The sequence below is a fragment of the Salvia hispanica genome, chromosome 4, assembly GCF_029641045.1.
Source record: "Salvia hispanica isolate PSC_SH4W2 chromosome 4, Shi_PSC_v1, whole genome shotgun sequence".
NCBI classification, from domain to species: domain Eukaryota; kingdom Viridiplantae; phylum Streptophyta; class Magnoliopsida; order Lamiales; family Lamiaceae; genus Salvia; species Salvia hispanica.
Window position 1 is genome coordinate 4,642,175 of NC_142695.1, and position 20,947 is coordinate 4,663,121.

At 35.4% G+C, this 20,947-nt stretch overlaps 2 protein-coding genes across 2 annotated transcripts; both read right to left on the reverse strand.

Moving 5' to 3' along the window:
- Nucleotides 1–11,857: 11,857 nt before the first annotated feature.
- Nucleotides 11,858–15,667, reverse strand: LOC148927100 (monocopper oxidase-like protein SKU5). The gene is made up of 9 exons (XM_089057280.1): nt 15,263–15,667; nt 14,763–14,872; nt 14,393–14,663; nt 14,160–14,298; nt 13,336–13,702; nt 12,879–13,244; nt 12,687–12,765; nt 12,335–12,534; nt 11,858–12,241 (listed from the first exon to the last, which is right to left on the reverse strand). The coding sequence occupies exons 1-9, from the start codon at nt 15,401–15,403 to the stop codon at nt 12,151–12,153; spliced, it is 1,764 nt and encodes a 587-aa protein (XP_088913406.1). The 5' UTR covers nt 15,404–15,667; the 3' UTR covers nt 11,858–12,150.
- Nucleotides 15,668–17,755: 2,088 nt separating this feature from the next.
- Nucleotides 17,756–20,843, reverse strand: LOC148927101 (acid beta-fructofuranosidase 2, vacuolar-like). Its single transcript, XM_089056151.1, has 7 exons — nt 20,421–20,843; nt 20,190–20,198; nt 18,993–19,849; nt 18,719–18,877; nt 18,375–18,610; nt 18,206–18,293; nt 17,756–18,122 (listed from the first exon to the last, which is right to left on the reverse strand). Exons 1-7 carry the CDS (start codon nt 20,803–20,805, stop codon nt 17,886–17,888), a joined length of 1,971 nt encoding a protein of 656 aa, XP_088912277.1. The 5' UTR covers nt 20,806–20,843; the 3' UTR covers nt 17,756–17,885.
- Between the last annotated feature and the right edge of the window lie 104 nt (nt 20,844–20,947).

Here is a 20,947-nt window from a genome sequence, read left to right on the forward strand (position 1 = left end):
CCTTCTTTTCCCCATCCTCCAAATACCCTTCAATGGACCTAATGCCACTTCTGAATTCCTCAATCCTGTTGGAGATAAAGGCACTTTCACCCACCAAAACCTCCTTCTTCTCACACAGCTCATTGAAAACCCGCAAGCTTGTCTTATTCCTCAAGACACTAGAAATCCTTTTACTTTCATCTTCTACAGTAGCCAATTTCTTCATCCACTTCTCCACCAACACACCCTCCTTCAATCCCTTCAATTTCTCAAGAAACAACACCTTTAGCCGATCGTTCAATTCCAGCCTATCTGACGGAACCTCGATGTTCGAAACAAGGCAGGCACAAAGCCAAACCCCTTATCGTCCAATTTCATCCCCTACAACTACACTATCGTTGCCAGAGTCTCGCACCATTGCTCGTAATCGAGTGAGGCGGTGATAGAATTCAACATGATAAAATTCGATCTCTACGGCTGGAATTTCAATTCCTGAACTATGGCCTCGGCGTCGGCCCGTTTGATGGCCCGCTGACGCTCGGGGCGTAGCTGAATGATGAAATTGGGCCGGGCTGGGGCGTTCCCAGGTGGGCATCTCCACTGCTGTTGCTGGTGAGGGTGGCAGAAGGGGGGCTCCTAGGCGGTTGACGAAGGGTGATGGCAACCGTTGGATTTGTACATGATTTTGAGATGAACGGTGTGAAAATTGCGTGTTGGGAAGAACAGGGCTCACTCGTCTAGAGAGCGACAGAAAAAGAGAGAGAAGATACAACTGGCGGGAAGTAGTATAGAAATACTCTGTGTTGTAGTAAGTTTTTTTCTTGAACACTGTGATATCAATTTTCTATGTTGACTTGAATTTGAAAGTAGGTGAATGTATGGAGCCATGGAGGGGTGCAGAGAGGACGAGATGAAGGTTCTGCATTTTCTATTGTGCCAATAAGGACAATATGGTGGATTGGAGAGGAGAGGACGACATGAAGGAGCAGCGATGACACAGTTACACTAAATAAGTATGAAGTGTGAATTCTATCATTTGATTTGCATTCATCAATCGTCAAAGATGATGCACAAAATATATAGTACTCTATATCTATTTTAATGGGTTTGGGTTTGGGCTTGGGCTTGGGATTGGGCTTTTAGGGTTTAATGAAATTGGTGATCTAGAATTAACTTGTGTCACACTTGTGCGATGCACATATATTAAATTTATTTTATATACATTCACATTTACAAAAATAACAATAATTATATTAGACTTAATACCAATACTTAGAGAACAGAATGAACTATTAGACTTGACGTCAATACATCAAAACAAAAAATACAATGAATTAATCAATACATTAATATACAACACAAATAAATCAAATAATCAACCATCCATTCTAAACCTAAATAAACTGCGCCTCCTTCAAAATTGCCAAAAAAAATTAAGCGACGACAAATGACAAATAGAAATACAAAACATCGCACCACCGACAGTATTACTCATCTTATCTTCATCATTTTACATTATCAATTTCAACTCAAAAGGATTCTCTACAACCGACTACACCTACAGCCTCCAACGTCACACATCATAACTAAATCAAAATCGACGACATTATGTCACCTATAAAATCTACATCTATGTATTCACAAAAATTTACTCATGACATTTCTATGAAATATTGAAGAAATCCTAACAAAACTAACCCCTATAAGATAATTAAACAAAGAAATAGTAAGATTCATATAACATGGTGCTCATTGACAAAATAATGTATTGTTTACGTCATTTTTATGTGTAGATAATGAAAGAAAAAGTCATACATTCGACTAGGGTGGCAAATCGTGCGTGTCGGGTCGTTATCGTGTCTACACGATAACGACACGAACACGATAACAACAAACACGAACACGGTCCGTTAAGAAAACTCCAAACACGAACACGAACACGACCCGCTACCCTTAGACACGAACACGACACGAACACAACACGAACCCATTAATGACACGAACCACTTCGGGTCAACACGATACGATAACAACACGTATTCGAAAGTGATTAAATACTTAAATAATTTAAATGAGATATGACCGTATGAGACTATGAGAGTCAATTTAATAAGTATTGAAAAATGAAAATAATAAGAATTAATAATAATAAAATATTATTTGTCAACGGATAACACGAACCCAATACGAACACGACACGAACACGTATTATTAACGGATTACACGAACCCGACATGAATACGTCACGAAATTTTCGTGTCCTTAACGGGTCGACCCGATAAGGACACGAACCCAATAAGCTCTGACCCAAACCCACTAATTTCGAGCCGGTTCGTGTCGTATTAACCTGTCGTGTCAAAAATTGTCAGCCCTACATTCGACATTGAAAAAATAATTCTTCCAAATATAACATGGATGCTTCCCCTTTTATAACCTTCATCTACAAAGATGAATATTAAATTTATCATCATTATAATAATGGATTAAAAACTGTAAAGCATTTATTAGTATTTATTTAATTTATTACCGATAATACTGGACTCAAAGAGTCATGAGGAAAATGTTAAGCACTACCTATTCTATTAATATTTTTCTTGAAAACGGATAAAAAACTCTAAAGCATTTATTTCTATTAACTTAATTTGTAACCAATAAGAGTAATTCTATTATGTAATGATAGTATTGATAAATGAGCATATTGTATAGAATAAAAATATTATAACAAGTTTAAAAATTATTTCAATGTACATATTGTACTTATACATATTGTAATATGGATTACCAGATTCAAATTTAATGTACATACATTTAACTCATATTAAGATTAGAATTTAGTTTATTTAAACAAATAACTTCATACATGCATTCAACATTATAAGTAATATAGTTAATGCTTTCTAAAATCACATTGAGTTTCATTCATAAGAGAAATGATCCCAATTTATACTTTCTATAATAATAAATAAAAACTTTTGTGCTAAAAATATGTACAAATTTTAGTCATTTAAAAGTGAAAACTCATTTAATGTTGAGCTTTAAAACAAAATATATAACTCTTGATATTCCAGTCCCTTTAGTTAAACTTTTCCCCAAATAATTGACAACTATCTTAATACCGCGCATCGTTATTTTACTAATTGAATGCGCAGTTGATCTTGATGTCGAATTTATCTGTCTATACCAAAAATACATAAATTGGAGTTTGAAATTTAAATTTACAAAATACGCATATTGACTTTTAATTTTACCAATCCTCCTCCAACAATCAATACAACCCAATGAAATAAATACAATCTTATTATAGGGCTAGAACTTAGAATAATAGAGAGATCAACACCTCTATTTCATCCACACACTTCTCTCTTCCTCAATTCTCCTTCCTTAAGACCTTAACAAAGCTTTTGTAAAACACGAATAAACAAATATTACTTTGTATACTTTGTTTGTCGTTGATATTTACATGTCACCCCAGTCGCAGTCAATTTCCTCTCCGGAACGTTGCAAAATACTAATGATTTTGGCTCCTTACTCGTGTTTTTATCGTTGCCAAAAAGCAGAAAGAGTCGGCTAAAGGAAAATGAGAAGATTACAGTAGATGAGAAAATGAGAAGATTACAGTAGATGAGAGAGATATCCATAGGAGAATGATGAAAGTTTATTCAATATAGTTTTTTTTTTTTTTCGTATCTCGACATTACATGAAAGGAAATACTGTTAGAGTTTGTATACTAGAAATCACGTTTCGAGTGATTGAATACTGTAAAACTCTTATTTTATTTTCCAAAGAATCAAACAGATTATTTTTGTCATAATGTTGTTATGTGTTACATTTAATGGATGTTAATACATGTTTAAATGTATAAGTTAACTTAACAAAGTCTAAGTCTTTGTTTTAGTAGATCGGTTGTGGGCGTCGTCCACTTTAAGGTAACACGGTCAGTTCTAAACAAAGAAAAAGATGAATTTCACAATTTAGATGGAATTTGACTATCCATCGAGAAAGGTTGCAATGTCAGTCCGCATATTTCTAAGCCTTACTGAAATAAGATGACATTGGTGTGGTATAGCACTGAACGGATCTAACAGCAAGACTTGTCCTTGGGCTATCTACTGAAAGGCGAGGTCTTGATAATATTTATTTCTTAATCAATGTAGGTTAGCATTGAGCATACGGTATTGATTATGAATTACTTTGACTTATCAAATGGTGCGGGTTTTTCGTAACCCAATGATCCTGATATATTGGGTAGTGGTGATCAATATCTAGTGGTGCTAGGATTGCTATTATATTGAATCGTGCGCGAGGTGAGTCTCGTTTGATAATGTCCTCAAGAGGAGCGCGAAACAAGGTTTTATTATTCGGAACCTAGCTAGTTAGAGTTTGATTACTCTATGAATAATAAATAAGCGTTTCATGCTAAGTCCACTCTTGGAATTAATAAGAAGTTAATTAATTAAGTCAATAGCAGACATTAATTAATTAATGGACATTTTAAACTTAAGTGCGGGAAATGAAAGTTAAACGGAAACCCGAATTACTTGTAATTTCGGATTTGGATGGGGAGAGTTCAATATTACTTCTGTAGTGGCTGCTCGTAATATTCCAATTATAACTTATATTAAATTGTGGGTTCAATTTAATTAGTAAAAAGTAAATTGGATGAGCCCATATCCAAAACCTTCCATAGATCCCTGTCTGGGCACAAAAGGAACTTAATATAAATAGGAGAATAAAGAGACAGAAATAACACAATTTTATTTCATAAAATTTTCGAAAATTTTCGGCCCCCTAGCTGAAGGAGATTTCGAATTCCTTTCTTATTCCCAAAAGGATTTCTTCTGTCTTCTTTATTTAAGTCCTGGTATTCTAGTAAGATCAGCCCACACTGATATTAGAATATATTTCTAATAGTTCGGGAACCAGAGAGAAGATTTGTGGTCTAGTATTCAAAGCATCACGTGGAGAAGGAGCTAGCCATCTTCAATTCTTTGGAGAATTAATTAGGTATTTTTCTGCTCCGTAGAAAAGCATGTTTTAGGTTTCAATATTCTTAAAGCATGATTAATTCAAGTTATGAGCATGATACATGTGATAATTACGTGAATAGATTTTGTCTAAATAATCTGCTAAATAGATCTGATTATTATGTGATTTATTGGTGTGATTAATAATTGTAAAATTATGATAATCATGTATAACACCGCTTCCGCTGCCGGTTCCATCAAATACTTCATGTGCTCCACTACTCCACTAAACCAACTACAAAGCAGTTACATATAAATACTGTAATTTAAGATTTTGAAGTCTTTATTTCAATTTATTTTATTATAATATTCATAATGATAGTTTTGAAAATATCTCCAAAACTCCCCTTTTATATATTTATAGATTATAGATTATAGATATCAAATATTAATATGAAAACCATGAGCGACATGGTTTAGTTTTATTAGAGAATAAAGGCCAAAACTGGTCATGAACATATGCCAATTTTATGATTTTGGTCCTATACTTTACCTTTTGAATTTTTGCATCCTGAACATTTCAACTCGGATCACAATTGGTCCTACACTAACAATTCCGTCAATTTTTAAACGGTTTTAACCCGATTTTGATTGATTTTTAAATGGTTTTAACCCGAATGGGACTGTTAAAACCATCAAAATCGGGTTAAAACCGTTTAAAAATTGACGAAATTGTTAGTGTAGGACCAATTGTGATCCGAGTTGAAATGTTCAGGATGCAAAAATTTAAAAGATAAAGTATAAGACCAAAATCATAAAATGGGTATATGTTCAGGACCAGTTTTAGCCTTAAATCTTTATTAGAAGAATCAACAAGTAATTGTAGTAACTGGGGTGGGCCCTTCCGCTAAACCCACCATCACTTCTCGCCGGTCAGCCACCGTGCACCCCTGGTGACTCCGCGGGACTCCACCACCCCAACTCCCACTTTTTCTCTTAATTTTAGAATCTAAGCCTCAAACCCATATCCACCGAACTTCAAAAATCCTTGGAATTGGAGGTTAGATTATTCATCAAGGTTGTTAATCTTTCTCCTAAGCATGTTATTGATTTTATTTTTGGTTAATTTCTTCCTAGGTTTTAAAAAAAATGAAGAGCAAAAATTTAGTCTTTTGGTTGGGAATTAAAAAGAGTATAGGTGTATGTTTTGCTATTGCTTTGCCTTTCTTGGGAATTAATTTTAGGAGCACAAAAGCTTTGATCTGTGCTAGATGAGTAGAGAAAATAAATGAGGCAACCTATAAATTGGTTTAATTTGAAGTTGAAATTTGAGTTTTAAATCAAGAACTTGTGTTAGAAAAACTTGGAGTATAGTTTTAGTTATTTTGCTGACTAGGTTGCAACTTAATGACTCGGCAAAATTGCAAACTTTAGAAAATTAAAAAAGGGTCCATCATTTGTAGTCTTTACTAAGGAATACTTGGATACTGGCTGAAATTAAGATCTAGTTTAGTAAGTGATATGTTAATTAAACTTATATGATTCAAGTTAATACGCATATTTTAATCATTGAACTTACATACTAACACATATCAGAATCAGATAAATTTCGAGGACGAAATTTTTATTAGGAGGGTAGAGTTGTAACGTCCCGAAAATAGGGTTAGAAAAATTTATTTATTTAATTTCACAAAAACTCCTCAAATTGGAGTTCATGGATAAAATTTAATTTTTGAAATTGTTTATGACTAGTATTTCTATAAGGGATTTATATCTTATAGATATGAAATGCTAAATAGTAGTATTAGTACTTGTAAGAATAAATAGAGTATTAAATAGAAAAGGTGCCGTGAGATATTATGAATTACCTAGAAGAGAATGATATTAATCATAGTTAAATAATGTTCAACAATCTAAGAAAGAGTCGCAATTATTATTAGTATTATTTTTAGTATGCAATAATTATAAATTGATTGAACAGATCCTTTTTTTTCTAGTACCGAGAATTATGTGCGGCAATAGATGAATATCCTCCCAAGAGTGGAAATGGAATGATCTAGAGAAATGTAGATCTATATATGCATGCTTATATTGAACTAATGTATTTACACAAAAATAATAATAAGTAACAAAGAAATTATTAATTAACTAGAAAACATGAAAAGTGAGGAATAGGCGAGAATATTTCAGAAGCTAAAACCATGATTTTATTTGTCACCTTCTTGCAAATATATATACACACATCACTCTATTTACTTTTGGTGGGGGAGGAGACTCGGCCCTCTCACTATATACATTTAGAAAGATTTTTCCTTTTTGATTCTAACATGAGTTTCAAGTGTGAATCAACAGGAAGTCGAGAAAAATGTCAGGTATCTGAATAATCTTCCTCCAATTTGAGGGCTATTGCCAATGCAAAATCAAGAAATAAAAAGTATACACGACAATTGGAGAAGGGCGTTATCGAGGTAACACTCTTATCTTATTCTTTTATAGCTTCAAAAGCTAATGAAATTAATATTGAATTATATATTGGAATTCAAAAAAAAAGGGAAATTATAGGGATGATTTATGAGCCTTTTGATTTACTATTTATTAGTTAGTATGCAACTGCTATTATAGAATGTCAAATATTATATTTTGATTGTTCGATTCAAAGTTGTTAACTCGAAGATAAAGGGAATTGACGAAGCTTGAGAATTAGGTGCTAATTGGTTGAATTAAATTTATATGTTTATACTTTATAGCATGTTAGATATGTGATGGGACAGAAATGATTTAGAGTAATTTTTATGGAAAATTAGAGATGACTAAGAATCTCATTTGAGTGGTGCTCATGGTTGTAAATCTTATTTGCTTGATTTTGATGCATACATATAATTTAGACTTGATGATATGCATAATCTAATTTTATTAGAATCAATAATATCAAAGACTTCGGAAATTTGATAAAAACTTTTAAGTTTATATAACTAATGATTAAATCATATGAATATATGCCTGACATTGATTTGATATATATGTTATGATTTTATAGAAATTCATTGTTTAAGAATGAATGGATTTCGAAATTTAGATAAAATATTGGAGATGGGGGAAGTTAAATTAATATAGTAATGAAATTATTTAGATGTTTTGATTTTGGATTGGTTTAGCATAACTATAAGTATGGGTATAAACTTAGGAGGATCTTCTTAGAAGGTTTAATATTTTTGAACATCTTTTTCTTTCTTTTAAGAAATAAACTTTGATTAGTAACTCATGAATAGTAATAAAATGATTGCTAATTTTTATTTGATAGGTTCAATGAGGAAAAAAAAAAGAAGGATAAGAAGTGAATACAATCTTAAATGAAGATATAAGGAATGAGCATAATTAATTTGAGTATTAGTTATAACCATATGGTTTTTTTTTTTTTAAAGTTATTAATATTTGTTGTGAATAGTGTTGGGTGAATAGTAAAAGAAACTTTGATTCTTTTTAATCAAATAACTTAATGACGTGAAATAAGTATGAAAATGAAATATGTGGTTAATAATGTTATGGAAAGCAAGTAGAATTAACCTTTAGAATTTATTTAGCCGTTTAGTATATTTAGTGAATCTATAACATAATTGGAATCAAACTATTTATATTTGCCGATAAATAGTGACTGTTATTCTAATGCCGAAGAATGAAGAATAAATGAGATTAAAGTATAAATATATAGAATATGATGATAAGGAGGACCGTTGAATAATAATTGAAGAAATATGATTGAGAATAAAAGAAAAATAGAAATTGAGATTATTGTTGAAGCTTATAGAATAAATGTGAGGATATGAGATTACTAGGAGTTTTATGTGATTAATTAATAAATGAAGCGAGAAGCTTATCGGCGACAGTAAAACGGAAAAAGGATTAGGAGTGACCGGAATGTTAAGGTGGTTAATGGCTTATGCTCATAAGCCTATGAGGTAATATAATTAACATTAAGAGCTTAATTCTCTCGCGTGGTGCTATATGCTACTATGTGTTAATCGTAAGCATATGATTTCTGTTTGATTATTTATGCATTTGCTATATGTTGGCATAGTTGGACATGAGGTATAAAATATGAAAATATTAGATGAAATATGGTAATGAATGATTTGATTAATGAATTGAGAATGAGATCGGATTTACGTGTCAACACGTGCTTGGTTGATGTCGAATAATGAGTATGTCACGTTACGATCAGGCCACGCGCGGTGGCAATAATATGCTCTGTGCACCATATCTGCTCATGTGGCTATAAGGCCAGGCGGTTTATGACATTTGATGATTTGCCCTATGAGCTATACGGCCAGGTGGTATAAGTATGTGGGTGCACCATGTTCACTCATGGGGCAATAAGGCCAGGCGGTTCATGATATATGATGATGAATTGCCCCATGAGCTATAAGGCCAGGTGGTACATGTATCAATGCGCAATGTTGCGGCTTATTCAATCAGTCCATACGCGGTGGAAATATTATATGATATGATCGGGCCTCACGCGGGGGCATATTAGGCAGTCCTAGGTTCAATATGTGGTGGAAATGAGTTTTGGTAAGAAAAATTAGAATTTGATAATAAAAAAGTATGCATCCTGAATTCCCGATATAACGAATTGTTGACTTGATTAAGTTTGTTTAACTACTAAATAATTGCCTCTGCATCTAAATAACATGGTCAATATAGAACTTATTGGGTAAAGGTTAACAGCTGAATACTCGGGTGTATTGAAATTTAAAATTGTATTTTATTGTTAGTTTGCTATTGCTAAAACAATTGATGATACATGTTTATATGTTAGAAAATAGTAATTGACTGCAAAAAGGGAACATAGGAATTGAGGATATTAGTATTAAACAGAAAGGTGCTTTAGAGTAGTGGTCAAGATTTTTAACATTTCAAATCGTCTTGGAAATGGGCTTTCTTGTATAAAATGTATATATGAACTACAAAGTAAACTTGAAACGACGCGAGTTTTAACGTAAAATTGATAAAGTAAGATAGAGAGGAAAAAAAAAGAGTGTTAGTGGAAAATTATTCCTACCTCATTAGAGGGAGAAATTTCTTTAAAATGAAAGTTTTTATTTTTAGGGGCGGACCAAAAAAGAAAGAATTTTTATTTTTAAGAGACAAAGGGAGTATTAAATACTACTTCCTCCTTCCTCAAAGAATATGCATTTTGGGTTCGGCACGAGGTTTAATGCAAAATTGGTAAAGTATGAGAGATATAAAGAGAAAAAGTAATTAAACTATTGTTAGTGGGGAATGAGTCCCACCTCATTAGAGATAAAAAAAAGTTTCTAAAATTGGAAAGTGTATATTCTTGTGGGACGGACTAAAAAGAAAACAATGCATATTCTTGTGGAACGGATGGAATATAAGTTAGAAGGTTAAATTTATTTTACTATTACATGTGTCGTTATTCATGTTATTCAAGTTATTGACGAAGTATCGAATCAATGCAAAACAAGGCAGAAGAATAGACAATAGTTGCAATTAAGGTTAATCTATTAGGATTCGAGTCAACTCTATTTATATTGCGGGCTAATTGGGTACAAACTCATTGGGCTATACATTTAATGGGTTAAATTTCCAACTCAAATCTGCTAAATTTGGCAAGCTATGTGAGTCGGTCCACAATTATAGAATGAAACAACATTACAATTCCTATATATACAAATAGATTATATACCCATAAAATGATGTTATTCAAATTTAAATGATCTAATTTGAAGTAGCATCTCATCTCTTATTTCAGGTGTATCAGTTTAGGTTAATGGGCAAAGTCCATCTCATATGATAAGATGATTTCACTTCAACTAATAGATTAAGATGCTGAAGTGTGGTGTGACTAAAAGACATAATCAATCCAGGCAAAGTGTACACATAAAGTGTGAAATACTTAAAACTTATAAAGGTAGCCTGAATCTTAACCGACAAATCAATAAGAAAAAAATATAGAAATAGTCTAATAGTAATATTTTTTAATAACTCCATGTGTGGGACAAAATAGAATGTCAATTAACTAGAGACAAAACAAGTATGCATGGCACCAGTTGTCCCATGGGCATTGATAATGACCCATTGCCAGATAACACATTTGTGAGAAATGTATATAATATAAACTCATACTTGTGGCTGAAGGAATAAATCAATGTGCAGATCTATCAGACCAGCCACATGAATACATTATGAAGTTGGTAAAAAAGAAAGAAATATATGATGACAGGTTGGCCATCTTGGCTGTAAAGATTCAATTTTGCAAACTAATATGTCCCTATCTCACATGCAATATATCATCAAAAATTGTCTTGCTTCCAAATTTCCAATCTCACAAGTCATAATAAATAACGTTAGGGGTTAATTATAGAGGAATCTGACAATTGAGGGAACTTCGTGGATTGATATTTCAATTTGAAACCTTATGGGACTAAAGAATTTGTCCAAAAATCATGATTTAAATTATTACTCCCTCCGTCCAAAATAGTTTGTCCCATTTTTTCATTTTGGTCTGTCCGACTCCCACATAGTTTGTCTCATTCATTTTTTTTTTACCATTTTTGGTAGTTGACCTCATATTCCACTAACTCATTCCTACTCACATTTTATTATAAAACTAATATAGAAAAATAGGACACATGCCTCTAACTTTTTCAACTCACTCTTCATTACATTTCTTAAAACTCGTGCCGATCAAAGTGAGATAAACTATCTAGGACGGAGGGAGTACTATTTTATAAAGAAAGATTGTTCTATGAAAAAAACAGTCTTAACTGTCTACGAGCCCAGATTGTTTTCTAATACCTAGAAGTAGGATTATTTGTACACATTAAAATAAGAATAGCTGGACAAATGGAGTAAGCAAGCATATTGTGATTTGTGAATTGCTAAAGCTAAAGAACATATAAATGTAAGAAAATTTGATGAATCTTCATTACATCGAGTTAAATTAAAGTGATAAAAGAATGATAATGAATCCACACAGTTTAAACAAAGACTCCGGGAGCATATAATAATACTACAGCCGGCAATAGAATATTGAAAAAGAAGAAAAAAAGAGAGGTTAAAATGTCTTAAAATTCCTATCAACAATTACTAGAATCACAGCATGAAATCACAATAACAGTTCTCAAAACCAAAGGCCAGGCTCCCCCGCAGACAGCAACAAACGAGGCGCCAACGAAGAACTTCTCAGGCAAACGCTGAAAACAGCGCAGAGATCATCAGTATGAAGCCGGCCAACCACTTCTCCATGCTACCTGCAGAGGAAATATCCTGTGGCCTGCATATGTCGAGCAGATCAAGTTAGAAACGACCAACAAAATGATAAGAAGGTGAGAGATTGTACGAGACAATGGTTGAGGACGGAACATACTTCTGCTTACTGCTTAGTGCACCACAGAAGAGGGCATTATCTGGCATTGGGAACTCGGTCTTGTTATTTGGCTCTGGATTCACCACCCTCACGTACGTTTCCTGTCCTAGATACCAGGAGTCGAGGTTTTCAGTTCTCAGATTCCAGACTCCGACATTGTCCATGGAGATCAGAATTGCTGTCCATGCTCCAGGATATACCTAAACATTGTAGGAAAAATGAGGTCATGATTGCTGCAATGTATGAGATATTAAGGAAGGCTCGTCTCCTTTATTGTCTGTGAAGATAATAATACATGCAAAAGGACTCGTGTTTCATATATATGTAGAGAGAGACGCCAAAAAGTATGTACCTGTGCTGTGCTTCTAGCAATACCATCCCACTTATTGTATGTACCCCTACTATTCTCTGTCCATTCACCATAGTCCATACTGCGGATAAACGACCAAGATTGCAAGATTAGACCATATATAACCTAACATATCTCAATTTCATATAAAATATATGATGTGCAGTAGTGAGAAGGGAGCTGTACTGTACATACCCCACTACAAAAAAGGCATATCCACTCATGTGATATGTTTGAACCTTGGTGTCGTTGTTCTGAAGTATCACTTCCATAAATCCCCTGTACGTGCCATTGATAACTGATGTTTCCATCCGAGGTGGCCCCGTAATCGGCTTGGTAGGGAAGTCTAGCTTGTATACTCCCTTCACCTTGAACTCATCTGCAAGTCTGATTGGTGTTGCAGGATTAACAAAGGAAATCCCACTTAATGTGGTTCGTCTTTTCCCATCAATCGTGACCGGAGGCTTGTTCCTGAGAACATACACATCGGTCACATTGATTGAACCATATCTAAAGGAACCTTGAGGATTTGGGCGAGCACCACTAGCAGTCACATTCCACCTGCGTAATCACAGCAAAAGATGAGCTTTTGTGGATAAAGATGTTGGACATTGGATACGTGAAGCTCAAGAAACAAATTATTGCTTGATACCTAATAGATCTCGCCTGATTCATTGAATATGTCTTATCAAATTGGTCTTGTGGTCCGGCAGGAAGTGGACCAGATGCCTTTCCTTTGGAATTTGAGTAATGCAAGATGCCAACACCAGTGACTCTCTGCCATATGGTCTCGTTGACAAACCTTGCACTAGCAACAATATAGTAATCACTGCTTGCATTTTGATCCATGGTCACCAGAAAGGAGTATGATTGTCCGACATGTATGTCTAAGCTAGTGTAGTTCTGCTGTACTGTATATGAACCCTCACTTTCTGCTAAGAGCAAGTTATGGTTCTGAATTCTGAAATTTAAACTAGTTGAAATTCCAACATTGCTGACACGGAGCCGATAGGTCTTGCCTGCAAAAAATCATAGCATTAGCTCTCCAATAGACAGAATAAGAAGCAAAACTGCCACATTGAAAACAGGAGCTGCTTCCTTTTCACAAGATTCTGGTATGCACATGTATTCGCTAGCTATTAATAGAAGGTGAAGAAAAAGAGCAAGTGAAAAAGAAGTACGGAAAATCATTATATGTTCAAACTTTTCTTTACAAAATACTAAGTAGTATATGCTTAACATCGTTGTGACACACATTTGAAGGACACACATAATTTTGGCATTGACTTTGGTTTTAAGGAGCTTCATGTGAACTTTGTGTATTAACGTACTAGATATTTCCATATCTTGCTAAGCATTTTCCATGTGATTGAGAAAGTTCCATTTTCCAATAATAGCAGTTCTTTCTGAGTAAACAGAGACTTCAAAAGTGGCAAAACAGACATGTGATACACAACCACCATCTTAAAAACTCACCTGGTTCCACTGAAAGTGTTTCATAGTCAATGCCGGCAGGGACAAGAGTATCATTATACCTATAAGGTCCTTTTCCATTAATCAGGACCCCATCTGGCATCCCAAGATCTTTTCCAGCATTGAGGGTCTTCCTCAGCGCCTAAAACACAAACCAAATATCATGAATAAAGCTAGAACATAACACACAAACTTCTTCACAATCCTAATTCTTATACCATGAGAGAAGCACTCACCGTATGATTCTGGATGTACCAGTCACCTATCACAATGGTGATATCCCCATAAGGGGTGTCAAAAGGGATAGGAATAATCGCCCTATTATTCACAATGATGCTCCCAAAACCTCCTGATGCCTTCTGGAAGTTGAGTGAAGGGAAGTAGTAGAAGCTCCCAACTTGGTCCTTGACCTGAAACTGGTAAGTCCAGTTCCACTTTGGTGGGATGGGGCAATTCGTGCCCAGCAGCCCATCCTGCCAAGAACTCCTCCTCTGCTGAATCCCAGACCTAAATTCACTCAACACAAATCACATGTTATCACCATTGAATAATGTGACAAGCTTTTCACAAGAAATCTCAAAGTGAGAATAATTTTCACAAACTTACCAATGCATTAAGAGGTTCTCATCTAGTTTGTTTCTCACATTGACAACAACATTGTTGTTGGTTGTTATATTGATTGTGGGACCAGGAAACTTTTTATTCACAGCAATTACCTGCAGCAGCACATTGCATTTCAGTCAAGGAATCTTAAGTCTTAACTCTTCAAAATCACATCAGCATCAAACCTAGATCTACGCTTCAACTAGTGGGCATAAAGTTTGAATCTTTACTAAAAATTAGCAACAAAACAATAGTTCCTCATCCACATTGCTAGATCTGAAGCTAAAGATTCAAGCTTTGAGAACTATAAAGCAAACCCATTAACAAAAACTACAGTATAAACATGCCCATTGTAGCAAAATGGGGTTCTCCACCCACATTCCCAGATCTGAAGCTAAAGATTCAAGCTTTCAGTAAAATAAAGCAAACCCATTAACAAAAACTACATTACAAACAAGCCCATTGTAGCAAAATGGGGAAAACGAACTTAAAAAGAAGTATACCTGCTGAGGAACACCAAGTGGGGAAGCAGTAATGTACGAAACCTCGAACTCAAAGTTAACATATGGATCATCAGCAAAAGAAGAGCCCAGCAGCAAGCAGACACTGAGAGCCAAAAGAGAGAAACTGCAGAAACCAGCCATGCTCCGTAGCTCGACAACAAGACTTGTTAAAATCAAAGAAAACAATCGAAGAAGGGGGGAAAAGCCCACTTTTTGCTTGCTTTTTTTGGTTGCTGCGTTTTACATTATCAATTGGAGGAGAAAGGGTCTCAAGAGAAAGTTACACAGAAAAGAGACAATAATGACACACTACAGAGATGAAGAGAGTGTTTCAAAAATTAAATATAGGAGTAGGGAGAAACGGCTCTTTATCTACTACAGTTTAAATTGGGATTGGTTGTGTATGCGTTGGCTGTGGTGAGGTGAAGAAATGGGTGTCGGTCCCCACAGCGTGTGAAGAAATGGAAAAAAGGCACCGTTCAACCTCAGCCCCCTAAAATACAATACACACAGGGGTATACAATGCGTGTGCACGTGACAGGGAGAGGGGTAGAATTGTCAAAGCAAATGACAGTTCATAAACAACACTGGATTCCACGCGTATCTTTCGTTTATTGATGTGTAGATGAAGGCTCCACCACACTTAAATGCAATTATTGTGTGCGCACATTGGGGTGATGATGGGATGGGAATCGAGGGCCATAAATTTTGAATTTCTTTTTTCAATTTTAACCGCAAATAAATGGAGTATTAAATTGAGTTAGATACTCTATGACTAGGGAGGTGGAGTGGACTAAATGCTCATGACGGTTAGATACTTTAATTGGGTATTTTTATCATCATTAAGATCCCTAATTTGACAGTTTTAATGAGATTTAGGATGAATGCGATGCGACACTATAATGGTAATTTTACTTTAATACGGTACACCAAAAATTTAATGTAATACCCCTAAAACTTAATACACGAATTTACAGCATGTAACAATATTAATTACTTCCTCCGTCCCGGAGTATTAAACTCACTTCTTTTGGGCACATGATTTAAGGAATTGATATTTAAATAATTAAAGTGGAGAGAGTAAAGTATGAGAGAGGGAAAAAGTAGGGGAGAGAAGAGAGAAAAAAGTAGGTGGAGAATAAAATAAGATAGATGCTTTTTGCTAAAAAAGGAAATGAGTCTAATATGTTGGGACATCCCAAAAAGGAAAGTTGATCTAATACCTTGGGACGGAGGGAGTCCTACATTGTTACACAAAATCATAAATTTGAGTAACAGTGGAACTAAGATTTGGGTAGTTTAATTACATTGTGTTTGAGTGATAAAATTTTCACATTTTTATCTATAGGGAATTAGGGATATACTAATTTTCATTGCTATAATGAGAAGTCTTCTATATCTCGTTTAACTCTGTGCGCTATCCAAAATTTCAATGATTATGCTATTTTTGTTAAGAGTTTAACTTTAAAATTGATTCCTAAATTATTGTGTTTACAAGTACGCGGTTATTTAAAAGAAATGCCTATGGACTATGGTGCAATCTGTCCTGTTTCACTTCTATGAGCAATTCCTGAAAGCATTATTTTTTGATTTATTAATTTAGCTAGATTTTATTAATTGACACTCATTCTGTCCATAAAAATAGAAATTTTTGGGACGACATGTGTTCAATCAAAAGAAAAAGTAATTGAAATATTATTAGTGAAGAATGATGAGAAACGTACCAAAAATAAAAATGAACTAATTTTAAGACCTGAACCAAAAAAAAAAGTACTACTATATCAATTTTTTATCGGGGGAGGAGAGTAATTTTACTTACTATACAATTTAGCGTTATCTCCATACATACATCCTTACATGTGTACGTCTTTGTCGAGACTACGAGTAATTGACAATGAAGCCTTCATTGATGACCATTATGCTATTATCCGGCCACGTTGTGGCCAATTCAGCCCACTAATTCTCTTAAAAGGATTAAAATTAGTTACCCCACATTATATTAATTATACATACAAATTAATGAAACAGTTTCAATAATCAATATGCATGCGTACATATGTAAGTTCTCACTTGATAGATTGTAACTTTAACCGTTAAAATTGTATCTTCCCCACAAATCATGGAACTTAGCTCCAACATCAGTTTCTATTTAACCCATGGATATATTTGTTAAAAATATTTTTGATTAAAAATAAAAATCCACTATAAATTCTATATCTAAAAATTTATTTTTTTATAACAACAGTATTTCCCTAAATAAATTACTGCCAATTAACGACCGACAGAGGAAGTACCCACCGTCAAAGTAAAATGTGATGTTTGCAATATTATTATAACTAAGAAATTCAGATGATGTCACTCAACTTCAGACTATTGCATGCTTAAAATTCAAAAGTCATGCTGAAGAAGAGTCGATGCTTAGAAGTTGGTTACTGTCATTCAAGCTCCATGTGATAATGCTCTTTAGTATTTCAAGCTTATGACAAAACAATCTTTACATAAATAAACATTTTTATTGCCTCATTCCCGCCTCTTATTCCCTCCCTACAAATTCTCAAGTCCATCTTTTTGCATAAATTTTCCCTCCACAAATGGAGCTAACAAAAAAAATACTCAAAACCACCTACAAAATAATCGAAACGACGAAAACAACAAGCGCATGCACGCAGAAAACGGCACCGTTTCTGAACGCAGAAGATCCCATCTGCCATATCTGCAACGAAGCAGTAACATTCACATCAGTAGCATTGTTAAACAGCATAATCTGCGCTTCGTTGCCCAAAGCCTTCGTTGGATACACGCGCGACGTGATGCACGTTCTCCCCCCTTGCGCGAAGCTCTCAACAATCGAATGATCAATCTGCACCACAAATTCATTTTCCCCATCAATTTTCATTTAATCATTTAAACAAATTAAAAATGACAATAGTTATAAGTATTTACCATGATTCTCATAGACAATTTTTCGCCTTCAAGCACAGGGACAGTGCTTCCATAGATTGCTTTGCTCACATCAGTTGCCTCAGACGACCTGAGACACACACATTCCCGTGCATTAATTTTAGAAGAGATTTGTTTTTTATAGTGAAGAAAGTTGTAGAAGTTTCTAGACCTTGAGTGATCAGCACAGAAGAATGTCTGGAAGTTTCCCTTTTCATTCTTGTAGATGTAGAAATAAATGGGAGAGAGTTCGGTTAGGCCTTCATTAGCGAGAACCACCAAGCCGAATGGTCCTAATGCGCCTCTCGAGGCTGCGCCGCCACTCCTGGAGCATTCATACTCATTGCCGCTGCCGTCTGCCTTCTTCATGGCCTCCTCGTCTATTTCGAACTCTGCCACAATGTCTAGCTGCAAAAAAAAATTGCCAAGATGCATTGGTTTTTATGTGTTGTGTGACTTGTGTCATTTTCTTTTAACAAAAATTTAGATAGATAAAATACTATAGAGTGTTTTGACCTGAGACGTGGGGCCCACGTCGAGTGGCACGACAACACCTGCGTTGGCCTCCATGTCGAAAACCTTCTTGTCCATTCGCAGTGTCTCGACCTCCTTCACCGGCCATTGCAAGAGATTGGTGCCTGTTTTCTTGTCGTATACAACTGTCCTTGGAATAGCCTATATACATCAACATAATGATGAGTTAGTGAAGTTTAAGTAAAATTTTTGTATGTATCAAAACACATTATTATTAGTTATTACTACTATGTTATAAGTTGGTAAGTATAAGTACCTGAAGTGAAGCCCAACCCTTCTTTATGTCGGCCTCTTCACTATCCGTTTCTTTGACCCAACCCCACAAAACTCTCCTCTCTTTATCTTGATCGTAAAACGTCTTCGATGCGTAGAAAATTCCATAATCGTACCTCAGTCCGATACCGGCATCGAATTTAGGGTTTTCGGGCGACCAAGTTCCATCCTTGGTATCATAAGTTCCAATGGCATAATAGTCATTTCTATCATCATCGAGGCTAGTTTTGACAATGTGCTTCACTTTAGGGCCGATGACCGACGTGTCAAGCCCTCTTTCTTCGGTGGTGGAAACCGGGTAAAAGTCAACGCACTCCCACATGCCCGTACGGGGCACTGCATGGAGCACGTCGTGAAGGAGCTCGTATCTTGCAAAGTCCTTGGTCTCGTAGACCAATGTCATGCCGGTCTTTTTAATCTTAGAGCCAATAGCGATGCGCCACTTTCCTTCTGCGGTCTTCCAGGCGGTGGTGGGGTCCCGAAAGTCCTTAATGTCAATGCCAGGTGGTGGGACCAGGACCGGGTTGCCTGAGTACTTGACCCAGTCAATGAGGAAGGGGTCGGAAGAGTCGGCCGGGTACGCGAGATTTTGGACCTGGACCGACTCGTTGGTGGCCCCCGTGTAGAGCATGATCAATTTGCCATCATCGAGGAAGGTGGCGGACCCGGTCCAAACGCCGTTGATGTCGTACCATTGATCCGGGATCATGGCGATGGGGAGGTGGCGCCAGTTTATGAGATCGGATGAAACTGCGTGGCCCCAAACAATGTTGCCCCATACGGCGCCGTATGGATTGTATTGGTAGAAGAAATGGTACCATCCCTTATAGAACAATGGACCTATATTATATCAGGGTTAGTTAATATAATTGGTTATTATTCAACACTATTTGTCTATGACTAAGGTTGATAGTAAAAAAACTGATTTTTGAATTTATTAGTATTATGTAGGCATATGAGGTATGCACGATTTGTATCATATAAGATCTAATGCATGTTTATGGTTATATTTTAAATAAATTATTAAGATTATATGGCCATGCATGTTTTCACTATTTTCGATTTGCAAGTCCAAATGTTAATTAGGAGTACATAAATGTCATTTGAGGTATATACAAAAATATTTACACTATCACTAAATAGAAACAAATTTATGTGGTACAGAAATAAATGGACTTACCATTTGGATCTGAGTTGAGACATGCCAAATTCCACCAACGCAATCACGAACCCCCAAAATTCAAGACAAATAATATGAACATGATTAGAAAAACTGAAATGGAAATTATGTAGTAATGAAGGAAAATATTTCCTTGATTAAATTAAAGCATGAAAAATAAGGGGATTTATACACACTAACAAGAAGTCACTACATAGAAAATTAGGAAAAGAAGTGAAAAACAAATCTCACCATTCATCCAATTCTTCTTAGGCTGAAAATGGTAGGCAGTTCTTTGCCATGCCAACAACCTAGAAGTCCATGGATATGCAGGTCCCAACTTTGGCCCACTCTTGGCCGACACACCTTCCCTCACCCCTCGGCCGCCCGGCGCCGCGGGGGCTGGCTTCGGGCTTTCATCATAGCCACGTGTCGATGATCTGACCACAAGAAACAGTCCGACGCCCAACAGCCCTACCATACACAGGAGGATCACCGTGGACGGTTGGCGCCGGAGCTCCTCCCGATCCTTGGAGGGGCGGCGGACGAGCAATGGGGCGGACGGGGCTTCGACGGTCACCTGTGATAGCTCATCGTTGGGATGGAAAGATGGATTGGGGATAGACATATTTTGCATGGGAATGTAATCTTTTTTTTTCTTTATTGTGAAAATAAATTTTAAGTTTGCAAGAGACTTGCTTTATATTAATCACGAAATTCCCGAGAATTGTGTTGCGGAGATGTGTTTATGTGGATTGAAAATTCATCTAGAGAGAGAA

Bases quoted from the DNA above. Each gene is read 5' to 3' on its own strand.
- LOC148927100 (XM_089057280.1), bottom strand. From the start codon at position 15,403: ATGGCTGGTTTCTGCAGTTTCTCTCTTTTGGCTCTCAGTGTCTGCTTG. The intron at 14,873-15,262 runs GTATACTTCTTT...GTGCTGCTGCAG, and splicing joins CACTTGGTGTTCCTCAGCAG to GTAATTGCTGTGAATAAAAA. The intron at 12,242-12,334 runs GTATGTTCCGTC...CGACATATGCAG, and splicing joins GCACTAAGCAGTAAGCAGAA to GCCACAGGATATTTCCTCTG.
- LOC148927101 (XM_089056151.1), bottom strand. From the start codon at position 20,805: ATGCAAAATATGTCTATCCCCAATCCATCTTTCCATCCCAACGATGAG. The intron at 18,878-18,992 runs GTACTTATACTT...TGATGTATATAG, and splicing joins AGGGTTGGGCTTCACTTCAG to GCTATTCCAAGGACAGTTGT. The intron at 18,611-18,718 runs GTCAAAACACTC...TTTTTTTTGCAG, and splicing joins ACGTGGGCCCCACGTCTCAG to CTAGACATTGTGGCAGAGTT.